The sequence below is a fragment of the Vidua chalybeata genome, chromosome 4 (genome assembly GCF_026979565.1).
Source record: "Vidua chalybeata isolate OUT-0048 chromosome 4, bVidCha1 merged haplotype, whole genome shotgun sequence".
In the NCBI taxonomy this organism is placed as follows: Eukaryota; Metazoa; Chordata; class Aves; order Passeriformes; family Viduidae; genus Vidua; species Vidua chalybeata.
Window position 1 is genome coordinate 28,449,176 of NC_071533.1, and position 19,420 is coordinate 28,468,595.

The 19,420-nt window shown below is 44.6% G+C and overlaps 1 protein-coding gene across 2 annotated transcripts; it reads right to left on the reverse strand.

Annotated features, from left to right (window-relative positions):
• Nucleotides 1–804: 804 nt before the first annotated feature.
• Nucleotides 805–17,500, reverse strand: REST (RE1 silencing transcription factor). 2 transcript variants are annotated; one of them, XM_053940949.1, is made up of 4 exons: nt 17,454–17,500; nt 15,507–16,417; nt 9,306–9,389; nt 805–6,287 (listed from the first exon to the last, which is right to left on the reverse strand). In XM_053940949.1, the coding sequence occupies exons 2-4, from the start codon at nt 16,405–16,407 to the stop codon at nt 4,588–4,590; spliced, it is 2,685 nt and encodes an 894-aa protein (XP_053796924.1). In that variant the 5' UTR covers nt 16,408–16,417; nt 17,454–17,500; the 3' UTR covers nt 805–4,587. The 2 variants fall into 2 exon arrangements, with proteins under 2 accessions (XP_053796924.1, XP_053796923.1); XM_053940948.1 differs by lacking the exon at nt 17,454–17,500 and having other exon boundaries at nt 15,507–16,657.
• Between the last annotated feature and the right edge of the window lie 1,920 nt (nt 17,501–19,420).

The following is a 19,420-nucleotide window of genomic DNA, read 5'->3' on the forward strand; positions in this document are numbered from 1 at the left end:
TGTCCCAGGAAGACCTTCCTGAGGGTGGGGGGCAGCACTAGCTGCTGGTACAAAGGGCAGGGCCTCCTCTATTGATCCAGTTTGAAATCATTAACTCAGCACATGCAAAGAGGCACTCAGGTACCCAGCCTCTGCCATCTCTGTGCCACACTCTTACATCTCCCTTGCAGTCTGTGGGCAGGCTCAGGCACCACTCCTGTTCCCTGTTCCCTGTCTGTGCCATAAAGTGCTACATGCAGCCTACAGGAAGAGCAAGCCAAGCCTGCCCCTTGTCTGGGCACTGCCAGCCCCTGCCACACTGCAGTCCCCAAGGCTACGTCCTGTGGCAGCACTGCACCCTGCTCTTTGCTGCTTGAGTAACAACTGCACAGCTCACAAACCCACATTTCCACTGTTACCTGCATTACCTCTGAAACTCAAATTTAAATTTCACAGCTTCCATCAAGCTGCACTTTTCTGGTGGCAGAGAATATTGCCCTTCATGCCCATTGGGCCCATCTTTCCAAATCACAGACAGGTTCAGCATTGCATTTGAACCTTGTCCATGTGCATGCAGCCCCCACCTTGTGCTCTGTCCTTACTAAAGTGGGCAGGGAAATGGAACCAATACATTGAAAAGGAAAAAGAACGTATTTCTCGAGCCACTGTCCCTGTCTGCAGTCAAGTCTGGCATCTCTCTACTGACTCCCCCAAGCCCACCTGCCTGCCTTGAGGTCTTCAGGAGCTCTGTCGATGACACTGGCACTGCTCCTGCCTCTAATTATAAATGGCTTCCACAGCCATTAATAAGTGGAAGATAGAAGCTGAAGATTCCTTAATAAAGTTTATTTAATCATAACTATGCTTAGGAAAATACACTTGTAAAGGTTAATATAATGCAATTTAGTTTATACTACATTTTGAACAAAAGACTTCTTATACATGATTTAGGTAAAAACAGGAAGTATGATCTGGCTCGTTTTACATCTATTACAAACGCAGAAAAGACTGTCATGCACTACAGTACAGAGCATGAAAAAAATTACCTTTGGTTTAATTCAGAGAATACAAGTATTGCACTGTAAAAGCATCAAACATGGTGCAACTAAACATCATAAACATGTTTCCATGCCAGCTTACAAAAGTTTGTTAGCTAGTGTAATTTTAGAGGGGGGAAAAATATATGTACACATAAAACAATTTCTTTAGCTATTTGGATTCTGTTAATATCATATGCACGCCACATATCTACACAACTGACATTCAAGAAAACTCTTGAATTTAATATCTTTCAGCTACATTAAATCAGTTGAAATCAATGACATTACTGTATCTTAACTGGCCTGTCAGCTGTTAAAACATTCTTCTTTAAATTACTAAAGTTCCAGCCTAGATCATCAAAATCCAGAAACAACAATTGCAAACCATGGATTTTAGGTGCCTAGCTAGCCAGTTCTTGACCATTTTCAGGGCAGTTAGTTTGACTGTGTAAATTCATACAGAAAAAGCCCAAAGCACATGACTCAACCAAGGGCTGGCAGTGTAGGGGTATATCAGCATGCTAATCCTTCCAACCACGTATTGGAGGTTGAACACAAATACAGATATTATTGCCAAAAAACACAAATATGCTAGCATTGGCAAAACCAACACAAAATAATTTAACAATATTGAAAAATACCAAAAAACCAGAAAAAGAGGCATTTTTTGTAGGGAGACACAGCAATGTAAGACCACCATATATGGTGGGCTACGTGACCCACACTCCCCCTCAAATACTCATATTAGCAGTGCCTAACATTTGAGATAAACATAATGCATTATATCCTTGCCTTTTTACTGTAACATAATCCCAAACCTTGCAGAGAATTCCAACACAGTTCTGCACCAAGATTAGCTAGTTCAGGATGTTGTTGATGGGTCTCAGATAGAAAAAAATCAACCTTTCTTCTTCTTAATGTTAATAATTTATTTTCTGTTTCTCGTCTTGTGATAGGAAACTCTGCCAAAGAAGAGCCAACTGTTGTCTTTGAAGAGCTCTTGTCAGATCAAGCATTGAAACCTTGACCACTTCACAGAAATGTGCAGCACAAATGTGCAGTATTTCAGAGAACCATCTTTGCTTTTGTCTCACAGAGAGAACATTGAAGTCATTTAACAGCATCGTTTTCATTAAAAAAATAACAGGAAAAAATTATCAGGCCAGTCCATGAGTTTACTTGAACATAGCTAAAGTCCTTGAAGTCCCTCACAAAATGGCAAAGGCTCTTCGCAATGATAGGAAGGGAGCTTTAAACCTCTACACAGTACTGGAATTCCCAGCATCTGCTCACATCACTCACAAATGGTGGCAACATTTATATATAAAGAAACACTATTATGAAGAAAAAACAATACATCTAAAACTATTACAACTGGTAGTTTAGGAAAACAATTCAACTAGGTTTGTTCTCTTAATGTTTAACATAAATATAGTTGCAACTTGATCTTGAGTTGACAATGATTGTCGCAGCCAAGGTAAGGATTGAACACTATCTATGCAAACAAAATCTCACTATACATTATACAACTTATTTCTGCCATGAGGGATGCCTTCCCTCTCTAATCTTTGGCCTCCTATTACCACTCTCTCCCAAAAGCAGAAGCAATGTAGCATTGTTGCTCTCAATTCATTCACGGCAGTGGGTTTGTTTGGAGGGGAAGATGCTGTGGGGACAACACAGTGAAGAATGGGGTTTATTCCAGAGCTTACAGAGAGAGTGTTACTTGCAATAAAGTGCTCTGACAAATGCTGTCTGAGCTCTTCAACTCCACTCCCCAAGTAACACCTGCCTCCAAATTTGCTTCTTTAGAGCTGACCCCAACTGCTCCCATTGGAAAGGCAGCTAATGACAGTCAGAAGAGTGCACAGATGGGACCTGGAGGGTTTTGCTTCTTCCCTGTTGGTTTGGATTTTGTTTACATTTTGCCACTGGTTGGCTACAAGCAGCTAACATACTTAAGTATGCAATCTCTCTTGCATTTGTGTGTGCTAGAAATGAAATCTGTTTGGAATTAAACACTCCTGGTATGACAGGTAGACCTGAGATGACAATCTGATAACTTGCATGTTTCTCTCTGCATGGAAGCAGGATGGTTTTATTAAATGCAACTTGAATTAATATGGAGCAGAAATTTCTACAGATTTTAATGCCAGGTTTATTGCTTACCAGTTGATTTATCTTTATTTGTTTGGGGTTTTTTGTGTATGAGATGTTAAGATTATATCACTGCTACTATTTTATTTTTTTAAAGCTCATGAAATTTGACTGCTGTCCACCACAAAAATGAAAATGGAAGGGAAAAAAAATTCCAGACTTACAGAGTCTGTAGACTGTTTCCACTGAGAGTGATTATTTTCCTGTCTGGTGATCCCAAATTATACATCAGAATTTATTACTCTGCATGTGTATTCAAAGTATCAGAAGTGGCATTTCCGTGACAGAATAAATCCTGTAAAAGTGTTTTGGAACTGCATTGGTATCATTTTGCTCAAGGACTCTACAATTCTAAACACAGTCAAAAAATACACAGCCAAGCAGTTCATAATTTCAGCAACTTCATGCACAGTTAGTCACACCCCAGGAAAACAAGAAAAATCTGCAGTAAGGAGCATCACAGAAAACTGCCACAGAAAACTGTCCCATGGTAAGCAACAAGTCTGAATGTTTTCAAATAAAAAAAACTTACACATACAAAACCAAACATGCATATATAAAGTGTACATATACTGCACAAGCACTATTCCTAGAAGATTAAACTGCATAGGTAAAAATCAAAAACAAGTGCAACATTTTAAGCCCTTAAAGCACAATCAAAAAACAAAAAGCAGAAATAAAAAATAACAAACTTGCTCCCCCACAACAAAGCCAATTACAGATCAGTGATTAAGATATTAATCAAGACAGAGGTTCTCCAATCAAAAGTTGGAAGGACTGCTCTCAAATTTTGGCTCATCACTCCACTTAGGGGATCTGAAATGTACGTTCATAATTGTAATTAGCTTAAACAGTTACGTTCATCACTAGCCAACTTTGATTTCTTTTACAAAGTGCTCTTTATGTAATAGAAGCTATCTTCCTGGTAGAAAAACCATCAAGTAGTTTAACACTTTGAACATCAAGATACATTTAAAAGAACTAAAATAAAAAAAGGGAAAGGGAAAAAGGGAGAGAAAGAGAGTTGGCTGCTAGAACAAAAAGCAACTTATGCCAGTGGCTCTATAAACATCCAACTTGTATATTGTTAGCTCCAGTCTTGTTCCTAAAACTCAAGTTTATAAAAGAGCTGCATAAGCTAATAGACTAGAAGCTTACAGTGACTTTATAGGACACAACCTCATACACCCTACCTGCTTTCTCTAATTAAAAGATCCAATAATTAATAAGTTCACCATGACACATAAAGTTGTCAAAAATATTTTCAACTTAAAAAAAAAAAAAAAAAACTAAACCAAAAAAGAAACCAATGCAGACACTAAAGCAAACCGTGCTTAAAAAAAATCTACAGTATTTTTACATAAGCTGTGTAAGATCTTACAAAAGAAGATTCCCCAAACCACAGCTATTTCTACTCCTGCCCTTTTGCTGCCTTCTCAAGATAATACACATTAACTAAGTGCCTGTTGAGGTGCTTGCTGTATTCACCCTCCTTTTTAAATGAGCGGTCACAAAAAATGCACACATAGCTCTCCCTGGCCACCGTGCTGTCCGGAGCTCCTTGTGACATCTTTGGATTTGTTTCCTCTTGTACAGAGCGAGCACCATTTAACCCCGAATCGTCACTTCCTTCTGATATGTTGTCACTGATGTCACTGCCTTCGTGGCTGTGGATGCCCTCATCCTCATCCATTTCCTGAGATTCATTCACGGCTGTGTTATCCCGAGGTAAGGACAGTGCCACTTTAGGGCTTTGTGTACACCCTTCTGCGGGCACAGGTGCTGCTGGCACAGCATCTCCTGTTGACTCTGTTGCTGACAGGCACGTCTTGGTCAGGTCCATCAGGCTTGAGTTAGTCTCACTTTCTGCCACAGCTTCTTCTGGCTCCTTCTCAGGTGCCAGATCTGGTACCACATCCATGAGTACATCCAAGCTTTTTCCAGAAGACGCTGTATGGGAAGATTCCTCAGAGCAAGTGTCTTCCCCTTTGTCCACCTGTCTCTCCTCCTCTTTTGCACCACCAGTGTCTTCACACTCTCCTACTGCCGCAGGCATTTCTTGGTCCTCTACCTCACCTTCTGTGTTTGCATCCTGAGATGGCAGACAAAGCTGCCCTGGACCTTGGATGCAGTTTCCTTTGCGATCAGTGCTCTCCTCGCTGAGAGCATGACCACCATTGTTGTTTAATGCCACTGTGTCAGTGGGATCTTGCTCCTTCTGGTCACTGCCCTCAGTGTCCAGCTTCACACCTCCATCTTTTTCTGTGATAGGATACTCATCTGGCATCTCCTCTTCCTCAGTCTTCTCCTGATCAAGTTTACTGCTTTTTTTACTGTGTTTAATTTTCAGAGCTTTCTTTTTTCTGTTTTTCTTGAGGCAAGAATTTTGCTTTTTAGGCTCTTCCTCTGGTGTAACATCACTTTTTTGAGCTTCCTGGCAGTCTCTGGGTTTAGCTTCCACTTTCTTTTTCTTTTTTGTTACTACTGAGGTATCATTTGCAGGCTCTTGCTTTGAGGAAGTTGCCTCAGTCTCTGCTTTTCTTTTGACCTTCTTTGTTTTACATGTTTTCTCAGTACTTTTCTCAGTTTTAATCTCCACCTCCTTGTTTTCTGAAGCCGATTTCCGACTTCTGGTCGTCACCTGGCCTGCAGAAACATTGCTTGCTGACTTTTTTTCCTTTGCCGAATTATCTTTTTTCTCCACCTTCACAATTTTCTCTGTTTTCTTTGCAGCCGAGTCCCCTTTCGTTGGTTCCTTCTCCACTTTGTCATTACCGCTCTCAGAAAAGTCAGCTTCGCTCTTTTTAGTCCGTAGCTTCACCTTCGAGACATCCATGGTGATGTCAGAACAATCGGGATGCCTGGACTTGATGTGATACTGCAGGTTACATTTTTTAGACGCTGCATAATCGCAAACAGGGCAGAGAAACTGGCGCGGGTTGATGTGGAGCTCAACGTGCTTTTTGAAGTTGCTGCGGTCAGCAGTTTTGTAGTTACAGTGCGGGCAGATCAGAGGCTTCGGCCCGTTGTGCACTTGCCTCGCATGACGAGTCACTTCGTGCTGGTTTGAGGCCACGTAGCTGCACTGGTCACATTTGAATGGCTTCTCACCTAAGGAAGGAAGGACGGAAGGGAATGATGGTGATTATTAAGCATGGTAGTTGCAGGACAGTCACTTCCCACTAATACAGATATAGATATATGAAACTTGAAAAGAATAAAAAAAATTATCCATGCGCCTTTAAAATTAAGCAAAGTCAACATAAATCCACAAGTCACAAACACATTCACAAGACACTAAGAAAAAAATACAAAAAAAAAAAAAAAGAGAAGGAGTGAGGGCTGGAAGGAAGGGGATCCAAAACCAAACAAGCAGTAACAACGTCACAGGTTCTGGCTAGGCATACATACCGGCAGAGATCTCTCTACAGTAATATTAGCAAATGGAATCCATACCCAACTGGTCCATTGAATGCATTGTAGAAAAATGGAAATGTAACATTTGATGAATAGCAGTTTCACACAAACGTTTCAAAAAAGTCCAACTTTATACAGATTTAGCATACTTCATGTTTGCATTGAAAGGGAAATGAGGAAAAAGAAGCTAGCAAAAACCTAAGAACATGAAAGGGATGCCCAGATGATCTTTACCTCTGAAAAAGTTATGCTCACTGTTTTGGTGCCTCAAACACAGTGCTCCGGCTGCAGGCTACTCTTGGCAAGCCAACCAAATGAAATCCACAGCCATCATGTTACTATTAAAATCTGCATTTGTATTAGTGTAGTGACTCCCATAGAAGTGTTCCTGAAATGTTCTGCTTAGTGCATGCCACTGCAGCAGAAGTAGCTTTCCCCTTACACATCAAAGCAAATAGGAAGAACACTTCTAGTGCAACAACTCAAGTCCGGAAATACTTTGGGAGCATCTGTGCATGTGCCAATTTAGCTGAGGAATTTGAGATTCTCCTGAGCTCTCAACCAGCATCTCAAAACTGATCTGCAGAACTAATGCATGCTACTTCTTCAGTATCTTGAAAATCCACTCCAGTCCCTTCTGCTCATGATACAATAATGCTTCTCCCACCTCTGCAAGCCACTGCCCATACTCAAGCATGCTCTGTGGCATGACTCAGGAGACCAGCCAGCCTGCACTGAAGATGTGGTGCCTGTTTGTGTGTTAACCACAAGATCTGCAACACCCTCACAAACTGTAGAAAAGGCTGTGCTGCCTCCCTGGCAGGAAGCAGGGGGACAATTGTTTAAGAGTCCAGATCATCTCATGTCTGTCTGCAGTATATATTTATTATTTAAAGAAGAGCTACTTTGATTCCCTCCCTCTCCATTTTACTTCCTTCTTTTTTCCTCCCAATTTCTGGTGACATTTTCTACAAGTTTAAGCTGGCTGTGTTTATTGCTCATCCTTCCTCCAAGTATAGAGCCTTTATCACCTACACTTCAAAGAATAGTTCTGTGCTGCACTGTGGGAGGACAAGAACAGCCTCTCTTAGCTGTTCTAAGTGCACAGAGTGCTCAGAGGCAGCTGCAACCTGGTAATTCAAAGACAGCATGTGAAGTTTGTGTCCATGGCCTCTACTAAATCCTGGGGTTTTATTGTGCAAGTGAAGAGGATATGTACCAAGATGGCTAAAAAACAGCTGCGAATTAGGCTCTAAACCACTGCCATTTGCTGTCTGACACGGGAAGAAAGCTACAGCACCCGTGGGCCTTAAACAGCCAGCCTGTCAACTGCAGGAGTCCAGAAATTGCCATAGAAAAGGTGCAGCTGCCTGGACAATGCAACAAAACATACAATAGAATTTAGGAGAGCTATTAATACAAGACCTCTGATAGCAAAAGTCATGCCTTCCCTCAGAGACCTTTGAGGCAAGGGCCACAGGCAGATCCCACTCCTTACCTCCTTCAGAGTTGAGACTTCCTTGCACAGAACAAGGACAGAGCAATATGTTCATGAAATGGTTTCCAGGTTCAGTATTGACCAAACCATTTGCAAATTTGGTGGTTCATTTGCAAACCAGAGGTTCAACCAAGTATTATTTTTGTTTCTGAAAGCAGAATACTCCATTCACAAAATTCTCACACCAAAATACTGACATGTCATTTTAAAGCTGGCTATTTTTAATGGGCTCAAGACACCACCACTACAGTTAAAACTGCCTGTCTCCTGGCTTCAATTAAAAGCCTCATCAATTGAAATTGAGACAATTACTGTTCAGGACACTTCAACTCCTGTTTGTCAGCATTAGGAATTCACCTAGGGCTGGTCAATTCAGATTTTACAAAAAACAAACCAAAAGCACAGGCTCAGGTCTATCTGAACTCCCTTATGAGAGTCATAAAGGATAACTATGCTTGTATCTATGGTGTTAAAACTCCCAAAAATGCTGTTAATTCATTCAAAAAGAGATTTGCAAGAGCACAAAAGCAAATGTTTGTAACACCACACCTCACAACCAGTAATGGAAAATAAAGGCTAATGAAAATTGCTAATTTGGCTTTTAGTGCCACAAGACTGAGTCACTTTTGAACATCCTCTGAGTTTGCTTTTTCTCCTGTGTCTCCTTGCCATAAGCAGACACGAATTTACACCACTGTGCCATACTAAACAAAAGCTAAGGGCTCCCTCAGAACACTTGGATGAGACGCAATCCCAGGCATCACAGAGGAGATTCTCAGCTACTCAAAAAGTTCCCAGCTTCACTGATTTGAACTCAGCTATGACAGCAGAGAGTGTACAAGAATTTGTTCCTATATCATCACAATGTTGTATTTATTTCTAGATTAGTAGGACTACTAGAGCAGCCCTATGAAAATCAGAATAGATCTTGAAAACTAAAAAAAAAAGAAGATATATTCCCATTATCAGTTTTATTCATGACACTTAGCATTCCTTAGCAAGACAACCTTCCCCATTAAAAAAGGAGCTAAAGCTCACACCTTACTGGCTAAGATGGCATCTCACACAGAACTGGGCAGACTGCTTTAGGTGGCCCTTCTGGAGACAGGGTCTGGCTCAGATGATCTCCAGAGGTTCCCTCCAACTGCAGCCACACTGTGATACTGTGACCCACCCCCTTCTCCTGAGTCACACTGCTGCCACTCCGTACCAACCTGAGTGGGTGCGCATGTGCCTGGTTAAATGGGTCTTCTGAGAGCTGGAATAAGGACACATCGCACATTGATAGGGTCGCTCCCCTGCAAAAACAAACAGCAAAGTAGTTACTGAAACACAGCAGATTCCCAAGCTTGGTTACCAAGCCACACAGGGGAGGCTATCACAGATCCTCACACTGTATTTGAGGGCATGTTATCTCTCAGGAAAGGGATAGTGCATATGCTTGAGCCACACCACTAAACATGTCATGCCTTATGAATGAGGGTAGTAAAAGGGCAGGATATGACAGAGACACATCCTAATGTCCACCTGGGGTCAACTGTAACCTCAGCCAAAAGATTATGACGACAGACAACTTTAGGAAGCCTTAAGCCACCAGACCTGACTTCCCTACAGCATTTTCTCCCAACACTCAGATGATGAACCAAAGATCCTTTTGATCCACATGTAAGAAACGAGGTATGTTCTTGCTTTGCTTAACACCTTACCTGAAACCTCCATATTTAATTTGGATTAAGATGGGATACGACCTACGACCATCCATTCCACATGGACTTCCATTTACCACAACACAAGTGCAGAGACAGCAGGTCTTTGCTTCCAAAATTTTTCTGGCAGAGTGAAAACAGCTTGCAGCACGGAAAAGCATGATGCCCTGATCAGTGAAATTATGCTGCTAGCAAAAGTTTATGTGTAGCATAAACATTTATTTCAAAGACTCAAAACCCCATGCCTGAACGAGTTATTGGTTCTGGAGAACTAATAGAAATTAACCTGTCATAAATTATATCTCCACTGAGGACAGTCAGCTTGTAATTGTAGCTAAAAATTGTATCAGTACAATGATACTTGAAAATCTTTTTCAAGTAAAGACAAGCTCCAAACAAAGGCAGACAGTTTTATAATTAACATGTTAGGCAGGTCTGGATAAGCACCAGGGGTGTTTGCCCCAAACTGCTAGCACACTGTCTTCCCTACAAACACTTTTTAGTCTTGGGTAGACATCCACAAGGGAAGAGAGAAATGAAGCTGAAACGGGTAAAAGAAGTTACTCAGTCCTAGTATTTATTAAAATCATAGCCAGAATTCACTACAGCATTTTGACAAATTTGCTACATATGAGGCATACAACCAAGGTGCTCTCCAAATCACATAGACCTGGACATCCACAAAAGCCCTGCACACAGGGTATGTGTTCACTTTCAGAGGCACAGCTCTATCTGCAGCAGCAAAGATCTGCATCTGCCAGTGTGTGATGTGAGGCTCCACTGCTGGCCTGTGCCAAAACAGCAGTAGAAGCAGCCTTTGTAATGCAGATTAATTCCGCATTTCTTCCTTCCATCAAACATTTAGACTATCGTTCTTGATTAGATCAGCAGTTTAAAGGTAAATTCACCCTAACAACCACAACTCCCCTCCCTTTCCAATTAAAACAAGGTAGGAGATTGGTGCAATACACACAATGAGATTAAGTCATGTTCAAGGGAGGAGTAGTCCTTTTGATACAAAGAAATGGTTTTGGTTTGAAATGACTCCTTGCAATTAAAAAATATGTGGCCAAAGGTCCTGGAATATTCAGTCATATCTTCTTCCCATTACCTGAAATTTCATATCTATAAAGTTACCTACAACATTAGGAATGTGAAACAGGCTTTCTTTCATGGCCTTTTTTACATAGGGCACAGCCACAAAATATTCTAGATTTAAGAATAATGACCACAGCTAATTTAAAATGTGTTATTGCCACTTGAGAATTAAATGCACTGTACAGGCTGTTCTGTAAAATACTATTATCCAAAGAATTTGTATTGTAATTTCACAAGCTGGTTCAATATATGCAAACAAGCCATCAAGAAAACCGCTCCAGAAGACACTTACATAATAAGCCCCAATTTAGCCAAAGCTCAAGCAGGCACTTAACTCTATGCAAATGAACAGGCATACAAGTTTAAGACCATCTTGTTAAAGAAAGTTCCCAGTCTGATCATTTAGGAGACTCTCAAGAGTCACACTCCCAAAGGCCAGACTGCTGGGACTGAAGCCCTTTCACAGTGGGTGGCTCCAGTGACCCAACAGGTGCCCCCTGTGACTCCCTGCACACCTCACTCACACACAGTCAGACCAGGTTTCCTCACTGGCTTGACCCCAGGTTTCTCACAGCAGAGTCTCAGATGTCTTGTTCCATAAAGCCATTTACTCATGGCACAGCAACACAGAAACACCTGGAACTGTTGCCTCCAAAAAGGACCCAAGAGTGGAACCCTTGCACTTTCATACCCTCACAATCTACCTGCACAGTCTCACTCTTCCTCCCCAGTCTTCTGTTTGTGTTGCTGAGCTTGTCCATGTCCATCTACCTTGCTGGCCTCCCCAGTCTTGATCTGCTTTGTTATCCAAAAGGTTGGCAGTTCATGGCTCCTGCTGTGTCTCTCAGTGTCCATCCACCTGGCTGGCACCACCGGTACAGGGTTGGCAATTCATGGCCTCTCTGTGCCCTCACCCTGAACAAAACCTAATCTCGAACTGTAGCTTGCACAGTGAGCTACCTGCACCAAAGGTATTCCTCAACAACCTCTTGATAAAGCCTTTTCTTATAATGCCATTAGAAGTCCCATCTGCTTGAAACAAATCTGCTTCCATCAAACACAGTGGCAAGCAAGAAAGTTCCCCTCTCACAACCAAAATCTAAAAACAAAAAAACAAAAAAAAAACAAACAAAAAAAAAAAAAAACCCAAAAAAAAAAAAACCCCAACAACCACAAACCAAACCAAAACCAGTCCAAAACTAGACACAGAACATTGTGACTGACTGAAGCAGATGTGTTAGTTATACAGCCCTTCAGATTATTTTCAATGAAGTTTTCTAGAAATTTCTTCTAACAAGCAAAATAGAGACAAAAGAAAGAGAACAATGCTGCACTGTCTTGCACATAGTACAGCTCCAGAATCAGCAGGTAAATCAAGTCAAAACTTGGTCTAAAAGGTCTAACGAGCACAGACGAGCCCAGGTAGATCCGTCCCTGACACAAAGAGTCCTTTCTGTCCAAGCAGCAGAGGAACAGATTGTTCTGAACACCTCCAGCCAGCCACTCCTGGGCAGCAGATATGCTCCCTCAGATGAAGCTTTCCCAGGTGACAAGCCTATGACCATCTGTAGGGTCCTTGAAACACCCATCTGCCCAAGGTCCCCAAGATTTGTCAGCAGCCTGTCCCACAAGCAGTGCCACAAGCTGCAAGGTATCCTCAGCACAGGACAGGTTCTGGGACACCTGCTTTTCAACATGAATGCAAGCAACAACAGGCAGGCAGATAACCTCTGCCTGCCTTCTTGCGGTCCCCAAACATGCCAAAGATTGGTATTTTTCCCAGTCATGCAAGGTACTAGCATGCAGCCCCCTTCCCTGCTCCTGGCCATGTGCTCTGATATTTGCATGTATCATTAGTAAGGCAACTAAGTTCACTAACCAGCAGAAAACCAACCTCGGGAAGAGGAAGGGAGTATTTTTACTCCTTTACTCCATTTTAGTGAGCTGAATCAACTAGTCCCAGGATACAGGTAGAAAACTGAGACTGCCTTTCTCCAGCAGCAGCAGCACATTTATCCTGTGAAACTGCACTCTGTACAGTCCGTGTTTCAGAAAATTGTATGGCTCTAACATAACAGAATCAAATTAACTGCAAAGAGGCATTTTTCCCCCACAAAAAAAAAAAAGTCTGATGAATAACAAAAAACAGGAGAGAAAGAATAGTATCTATCCAAAATTATTTAACCTATTAGCAATCAGGAAACTAAAGAAACAAAGAATTCCAACTCTCTTCTTTAATATTCTGAACCCATAAAATAGGAAGAAAATGATGGATGTATCCCATTTATTTTTCCCAACAAATATTTTCTTAGTTTTAAATTAAAACTACAATCCAAAGCTATTTTAATATCATTCAGGCAGTTTTTACTAAATTCAATACTGTTATGTAAACAGTCTGAAAATACTTTTGACTAGAAAATAGTTGTGGGTGTATTTTCAGGGTTTTTTGTGAGGCTTGTTTGGTGGGACTTTTAGTGCATTCTGGTTTTGTTTGTCTTTTTTAAGGCAATTTATTACACATTAGTATTGGCAGAGACTTTTAGCCTGGTGGATAAAATATACCTGCCAGGAGCTTAATCATTCTTCTAATACTCTAGCTTTAACACTCTCCTCCACAAAACCAATGTTACTGGAAACAAGGCATATTCCTAAATCATTCTACTAACATATTTGGAAGCTTTTGATCAAGCAAGAACTGCCTGAAAGAACTTAACTATGTAGTTATGAAGTAGCAAAGAAACACCTACAAGGGTAGATTAAAACATGCTGAAATCATAATCATTCATTCCGGCTTAATTACAGTAACGAAAAGAACCAGAAACCCTGGCTGCACAACTGCACAATAAAGGAGAAAAAGGGGATCTGGATACGCTTCATTTTTTTAAAAGTTTAATACAGTTCATCAGTAAATTGGTCAAATGCAGTGATAACAGAGCACTTCCTCAGCAAACATGCTTTCATGGTAGCTCCTGTAAAACTCAACTTTTGCTTTCAGAAATCAGAAAGGGGGACTTAATGTCACCTACAAACACAAGCAGAGATTAATTTAAAGTTGAGGCAAATGTAAAGTAGACAAGAACCAAACCATGTGGCCATGAGCTCCCTACAAGATTAATTTAGGTTTTCTCCTACTATTTTCCCATTTTTACCTGGTCTCTTTCCCATTATCTCCTACAAAACACACAATGAAAATAAACAGACCATAAACAACACCATTTTCCTAATACCTCTCACAATAAACTTTGTTTACTTGTTTAGAAAAAAATATTTAGACAGGACTGAGTTTGAAATTGATGGTATCCACTGAAGAACAGCACGTAGCTATTCTTAGAAAATAAAGTATTAAAATTCCCAGCAGGCCCTACCAGCCCCAACAAAGCAGACACTAAAGCAAGCTGACAAACACAAACTCCTGCACACTTAAGCTCAAGCCCAGCCCCGAGGCCTCTGGAGTGCCCACCCCTACCAGACAGCTGCAGACAACTGAACTGAAACCTCCAAACCATTTATGCCACTGCTGTGACAAAACATGACTTTAAAGGAGAAATTTCCCAGTGTTTTGCTCAGCCAGCACAGTCTACAATAAAGGGGAACCAAGTTAGGTGAGCACACTAGAAGATGGTTAGCAAGTGAGCCCTCTCCACAGAAAAGCCCTGACACAGTGGAAATAAAAGCTTCTAAGAAGCAGCAAGGAAGCTCTGAACTGCCCTCTCACTTCCACAAAAGGGATCAGGAGGCCAAGTAACTGTACCTCATGGCCCAGAGGGGTGAGATGGTTAGATAACCCCTCCTCTAACGGAGTACTGGTTCATCAGAACTCCCCATGTGAGAGGGTGGTGAGACTCTCTGATGAAAAGCAAGTCACCTGTGGTCCCAGCTCACAGGACGGCAGCAACACTGCATTCCTCTGATTCCACTTGCTATACACCAGGGAAAAAAGGGGCCTCACACTGTCTCTTCCAATTACAAACCAAGGTTAGAAGAAGTCAGGAAATCAGGCCAGACTCCCCGGAAGGCTTCCTATAGGGCAACAGAAGTATGTGTCTACTTCTGGCTGCTGCAGTGATGCAGGCCCTAGAAAAAACGAAGCCTTTGAGCATTAAAAGGAATTAATTCACTGTTCAACTCTTATTCTGACTTTGTGGATGCTGAAGGACTCCTCTGCATGTATATATCAGCTCTTCCTTCTCTGTAATTACACTGTAGTCAAGTTTCAGCTCAGTCTAAAGGTGCCATTTTCAAAACTACCTATGGGATTCAGGCACCTTTTGTCAACCTGTTTATTTTGGTTTTAGACTACATCAGGTTTCAGTGCTGTGGACTCTGACAATCATCACACTTTGTCATGCCCTCTTCAAAAAATTGGCTTAAAATTATTAAACAGAATGCCCTTCATCTCCTCTTGGGCACCTGACATTTTCTCAGTCCTCTAGGACTATAGACTGGAGCTCAAAGCAAATTCCACTAGGCTATAACCTGGTAGCACCAGAGAAGTAAGCACAAAGCTTTATCAGATAGAACAAACTTTGCAAAAAAACTCTGCTTGCTTCATTTATCACAGATTCTCAGTAGTCTTACTACACTTCAGTCAAAAAAAGATGAAAAACTTACCTGTGTGAGTTCGAATATGTTGAATATAATTGTTTTTCCTGTCTGAAAAATAAGAGCACTCTGAGCAGGTATACACTTTCCTGGGAAAATGATTTCTTAGGTGTTTTTTCCAGTGATATTCACTGACAGTAGTGTATGTGCATATGGTACACTTGTAGACTCTCTCATTTTCCCCTGCTTTGTTGTGGTGCTTCAAGTGAGCCAAATAGTGATCATATCTGTTAGTGTTATAGCCACAGCGATCACAACGGATTGGGCCCTTAGAGAAATCCACCTCTTCTGCAGTGCAGGAATCAGACTCCTTCACCTGCGCTTGCTTTTCTGCATTTTCTTCCACAAAGAATTTCTTAGCACTGTGAACTCTGATATGATGCACAAACTCCTTTTCCGATTCTGCCTCATACTGGCAAGGCTTACAACGAAATGGTTTGCTCTTCAAGTTCTTACACTTGTCCTCTGTGCTTTCTGGAGTACCTGGTGCTTCCAATGAGACATCTTTGTCCACACTGGGAGCTTTAGGAGGGGAACAAGCAGCTGGACCTTGAGTTTCCACACTAGGAACCTCAAGGGAGCTTAATTCCACATTTTCGGGTGCCTCACGGTCACTCTCTGCAGCCTGGGTATCTTCCATACCCTCTCCATCACTATCTGAGAAGTTGCTGTCCCTCACCGTTGTCAGTTCTGCCATTTGTCTCTCTTCTCCAACCAGGTAATCACAGCAGTTGCCACTAACTTCTCCTGTCAAGGCCACATTTGCCAACATAATAAGCTGAGGAGCTGCCAGCTCAGCTTTAGAAAGGTCCTGTAAGTCATACATGTCATTGGACAACGCCATGCCAATATTAGAACTGCCAGGAAAGAGGCTGTTCCCACCAGACTGTCCCAGCACTTGAGTTGCCATGGCAGTAATTCTGTCGGAAGAGAAAAGGAACACCTGTAAGCACCTGAGTGTGGAAAAGTCTCCTCTGCTGAGTACTGTCGATGCAGCCCTCCAGGGAACATAAAAAACTAAGGCACTTTGCTGAACTGCTGCGGCAGTCGGAAGCAGAACCCGGAGCTGGGGGGGTCTCATGTTGGGCTCTTCCCTAGGTATGGTGCAGTATCCCACCGTGTGGAGGACGGATGGGAGGCGCTAACAACGGGGTCCCAGGGCCCAGGCGGAGCTCAGGACAGGTGAGTGATCCCGGGCCGGGCCCTGCGACTCCCGCCACGCCAGACACCGGCGGTGGCGCAGGGCCAGCCGGTGAGCGCTGCGGCCGGGCTCCGCCGAGTGCCCTGTCCGGCCGCCGCCCGACCCAAGGGCCCCGCTGGGCCCAAGGCCGCCAACAAAGGGGGACGGCCCGGCCCTGCGGCGATCTCCCCGCGGCCCGGCGCACATCCGCCGGGGGAGCCGGGCCGGGCCGTGCCCCCGCCACCCTCCCTCCTTCCCTCCCTCCCTGCCTGACAGGCATGCGGCCATTTTCTGCCTGCCCACACAAAGCGCCCTCCCCGCGCCGCCCCCGACCCGCCCGCTGCCGCCGGCCGGTGGGGACGCCCGGCTTCCTCCTCCCCCCGCGGCGGGCAGGGCAGGGCAGCGGCGCCGGTGCGGGGGCGCGGGGCGGAGGAAGCGCCTCGGTACCGGCAAGGTCACAGCGGCCGCGCCCACCCGATGCCCGTCCGCGGGAGGGGGAGCGAGCGGCGCCCCGGGCCTGCTCCTGGGCCCCGGGCCTGCGGCTGCGCCCGGCCCGGCCCGGCCAGCGACGGCTTCGCCTTCCGGCGGCGGCGCGGCCCGGCGAGCGCCCCCGCGGCCGGCGCGGCTCCTTAGCCGTGGTGCTGATCGCCCCGCGGCCCGCCCGCCCGGCCGCCCCCGCCCGCCCGCCGGCCGCAGATCAGCCCTGGACAGCGCCTCTCGCCCGGCTCCCGGCCCCCCCCTCCCCGGCCCCGCCGGGCCCCGCCGCACTCACTCACCCACCGGCGGCGCGGGGCCGCCCGGCCGCGCGGCTGCTGCGGGGCGGGGCGGGGCGGGCGGGAGGCGCTGCTGGCGGCGGCGGCGGGCGGAGGCGCCCCCGCATTCCAGCACACAGCGCGCAGCGGCGGCGCCGCCCCGCCCGCCCCCGGCAGGAGGGGCCGGGCCCAGCGGGGTCACCCGGCAGCGGCGGGGGCACCGGGCGGGCGGCGTGCGAGGGGGAAGGGGCACCCGGCCGAAGAGAGGGTTCGTGCCCAGGGGCAGAGCTGGCGGCCGCGGGGTTTGTCCGTGCCCGGCCCCGCTGCCGTGAGTTCCTTTGTCCCGTTCAGGGATGATAACGCTGATCTGACCAGCTTCCAGGCGGTGCCCACGGCATCGCCTTCACGAGGCGAGTCCAGAGGAGGGCAGCGAAGCTGGTGAAGGGTTTGGAGCACAAGTCTAATGAGGAGCAGCTGAGAGAACTGAGTGTTAACCTGGTGAAAAGAAGGCTCGGGGTGACCTTATCACTCTACAAGCAACTGAAAGGAGGTTGTGCCAGATGGGGGTCGATCTCTTCCCCCAGGCAACTAGTGAGGAGAAGAGAGTCTTAAGCTGCACCAGGGGAGATTTAGTTAGATATTAGTCACGGAAAGCATGGTTGGACATTGGAATGGGCTGCCCCAGGAGGTGATCATTGTCTCTGGAGGTGTTTAAGACCTGATGTGGCATTTCTTGCCATGGTCTAGCTGACATGATGGTGTTCAGTCAAAAGTTGGATTCAATGGCCCCAGAGGTCTTTTCCAACCTAACTGATTCTGTAATTCACCCTGCTCCACCATGGCATGGTCTAGGCCACTAAACTACTCAAATTGCTCTCAAAACATAAAATGCCATATGCAACCATAGGACTCAAAACCTCCATAGATTGTCCTCATTGTTCCAAAACCCCCAAAGGTTGCTTTTGCAGAGCCCAGCTGTGCACTCACTGGCTGCAACGGAGAGCTCAATAACAGCATCCAGTCCTGCCTAGGTGATAATTCCAATCCTAAATGAGGAGCCCAAATTTCTTAGTGGCTCTTTCTTCTCTTGGGCACTTGTGTGGCTCTTCACCATAAATATCTGAAAATCTTCCTTGGCCCTGAAATTCCTCAGGCTGAGCTGATTTCTAAATCTCAAAACTTTCAGCAGGAGCCAGTACCTGTTGGGCTGATATCATTGAGAGGCTGCAAAAACCCCTCTCTCTGTGTCATCTGGCCAACCTCAAAACAAGCTGTGCTGTACCGCCTGGCAGTGGGTGCAGAGGGCCAGCCACCGCGGCTGGCAAAGCAGCAACGTCTCTGAAACTAGGGAAAGCAAATGGTTTTTTTCCTAGGTACAAAACCAACTGGAGAATACAAACTACATCAGGAAAAGTTGAAGGAGCATAAAGATACTTTGTTAGATATTGAAACTGAGAATCTAAAAAGTATCCCTGATCTGTTCCTATGAGTAACAGCCTTCCTGGCCTGGACAGCAGAGATGTGGTGTGTGTGCTGGCCAATCTTGCCACCTGGCCCTACCTTAGCTATTTCTGTTTCCCAAGGGCAAGCGCCTTTCTTCAGCCTCCATATCTGCCTGTCTGTCATTTTCATCATCCAGAAGAGAAATTCTGTAATACATGTATGTTGTATTATGAATTTATATATATTTTTATATATTATGTTACTGATTTATTTGAGAGAGATTGTCCTATAACCTTAACCTGAGGTCCCTTGCCTAGGCACCATGTCCTTGCAAACTCCATGTATCTTTCCTCCCTCTTCACTGCTCTCAGGATACGCATAGTTTGGAGCACGGTGCTTGGACCACAGCCGTGCTCTGGTATTAATGCAGGGTACAGCTCTGAGCAGCTACCCTGGCAGAGGAACTTGAGCACACGGGGGGATAGACTCACATCAAAGCTTTGCCTTTATGAAATACATGGATGCTACTGGCTCAGACTACTTCGCTC

What these genes read in the sequence shown, in the direction of transcription:
- REST (XM_053940948.1), bottom strand. Translation starts at nt 16,578, where the DNA reads ATGAGACCCCCCCAGCTCCGGGTTCTGCTTCCGACTGCCGCAGCAGTT. An exon ending in ACATATTCGAACTCACACAG is followed by an intron (nt 9,390 to 15,506) that starts GTAAGTTTTTCA and finishes TTGTTTTTGCAG; the next exon opens with GGGAGCGACCCTATCAATGT. An exon ending in GCACATGCGCACCCACTCAG is followed by an intron (nt 6,288 to 9,305) that starts GTTGGTACGGAG and finishes TTCCTTCCTTAG; the next exon opens with GTGAGAAGCCATTCAAATGT.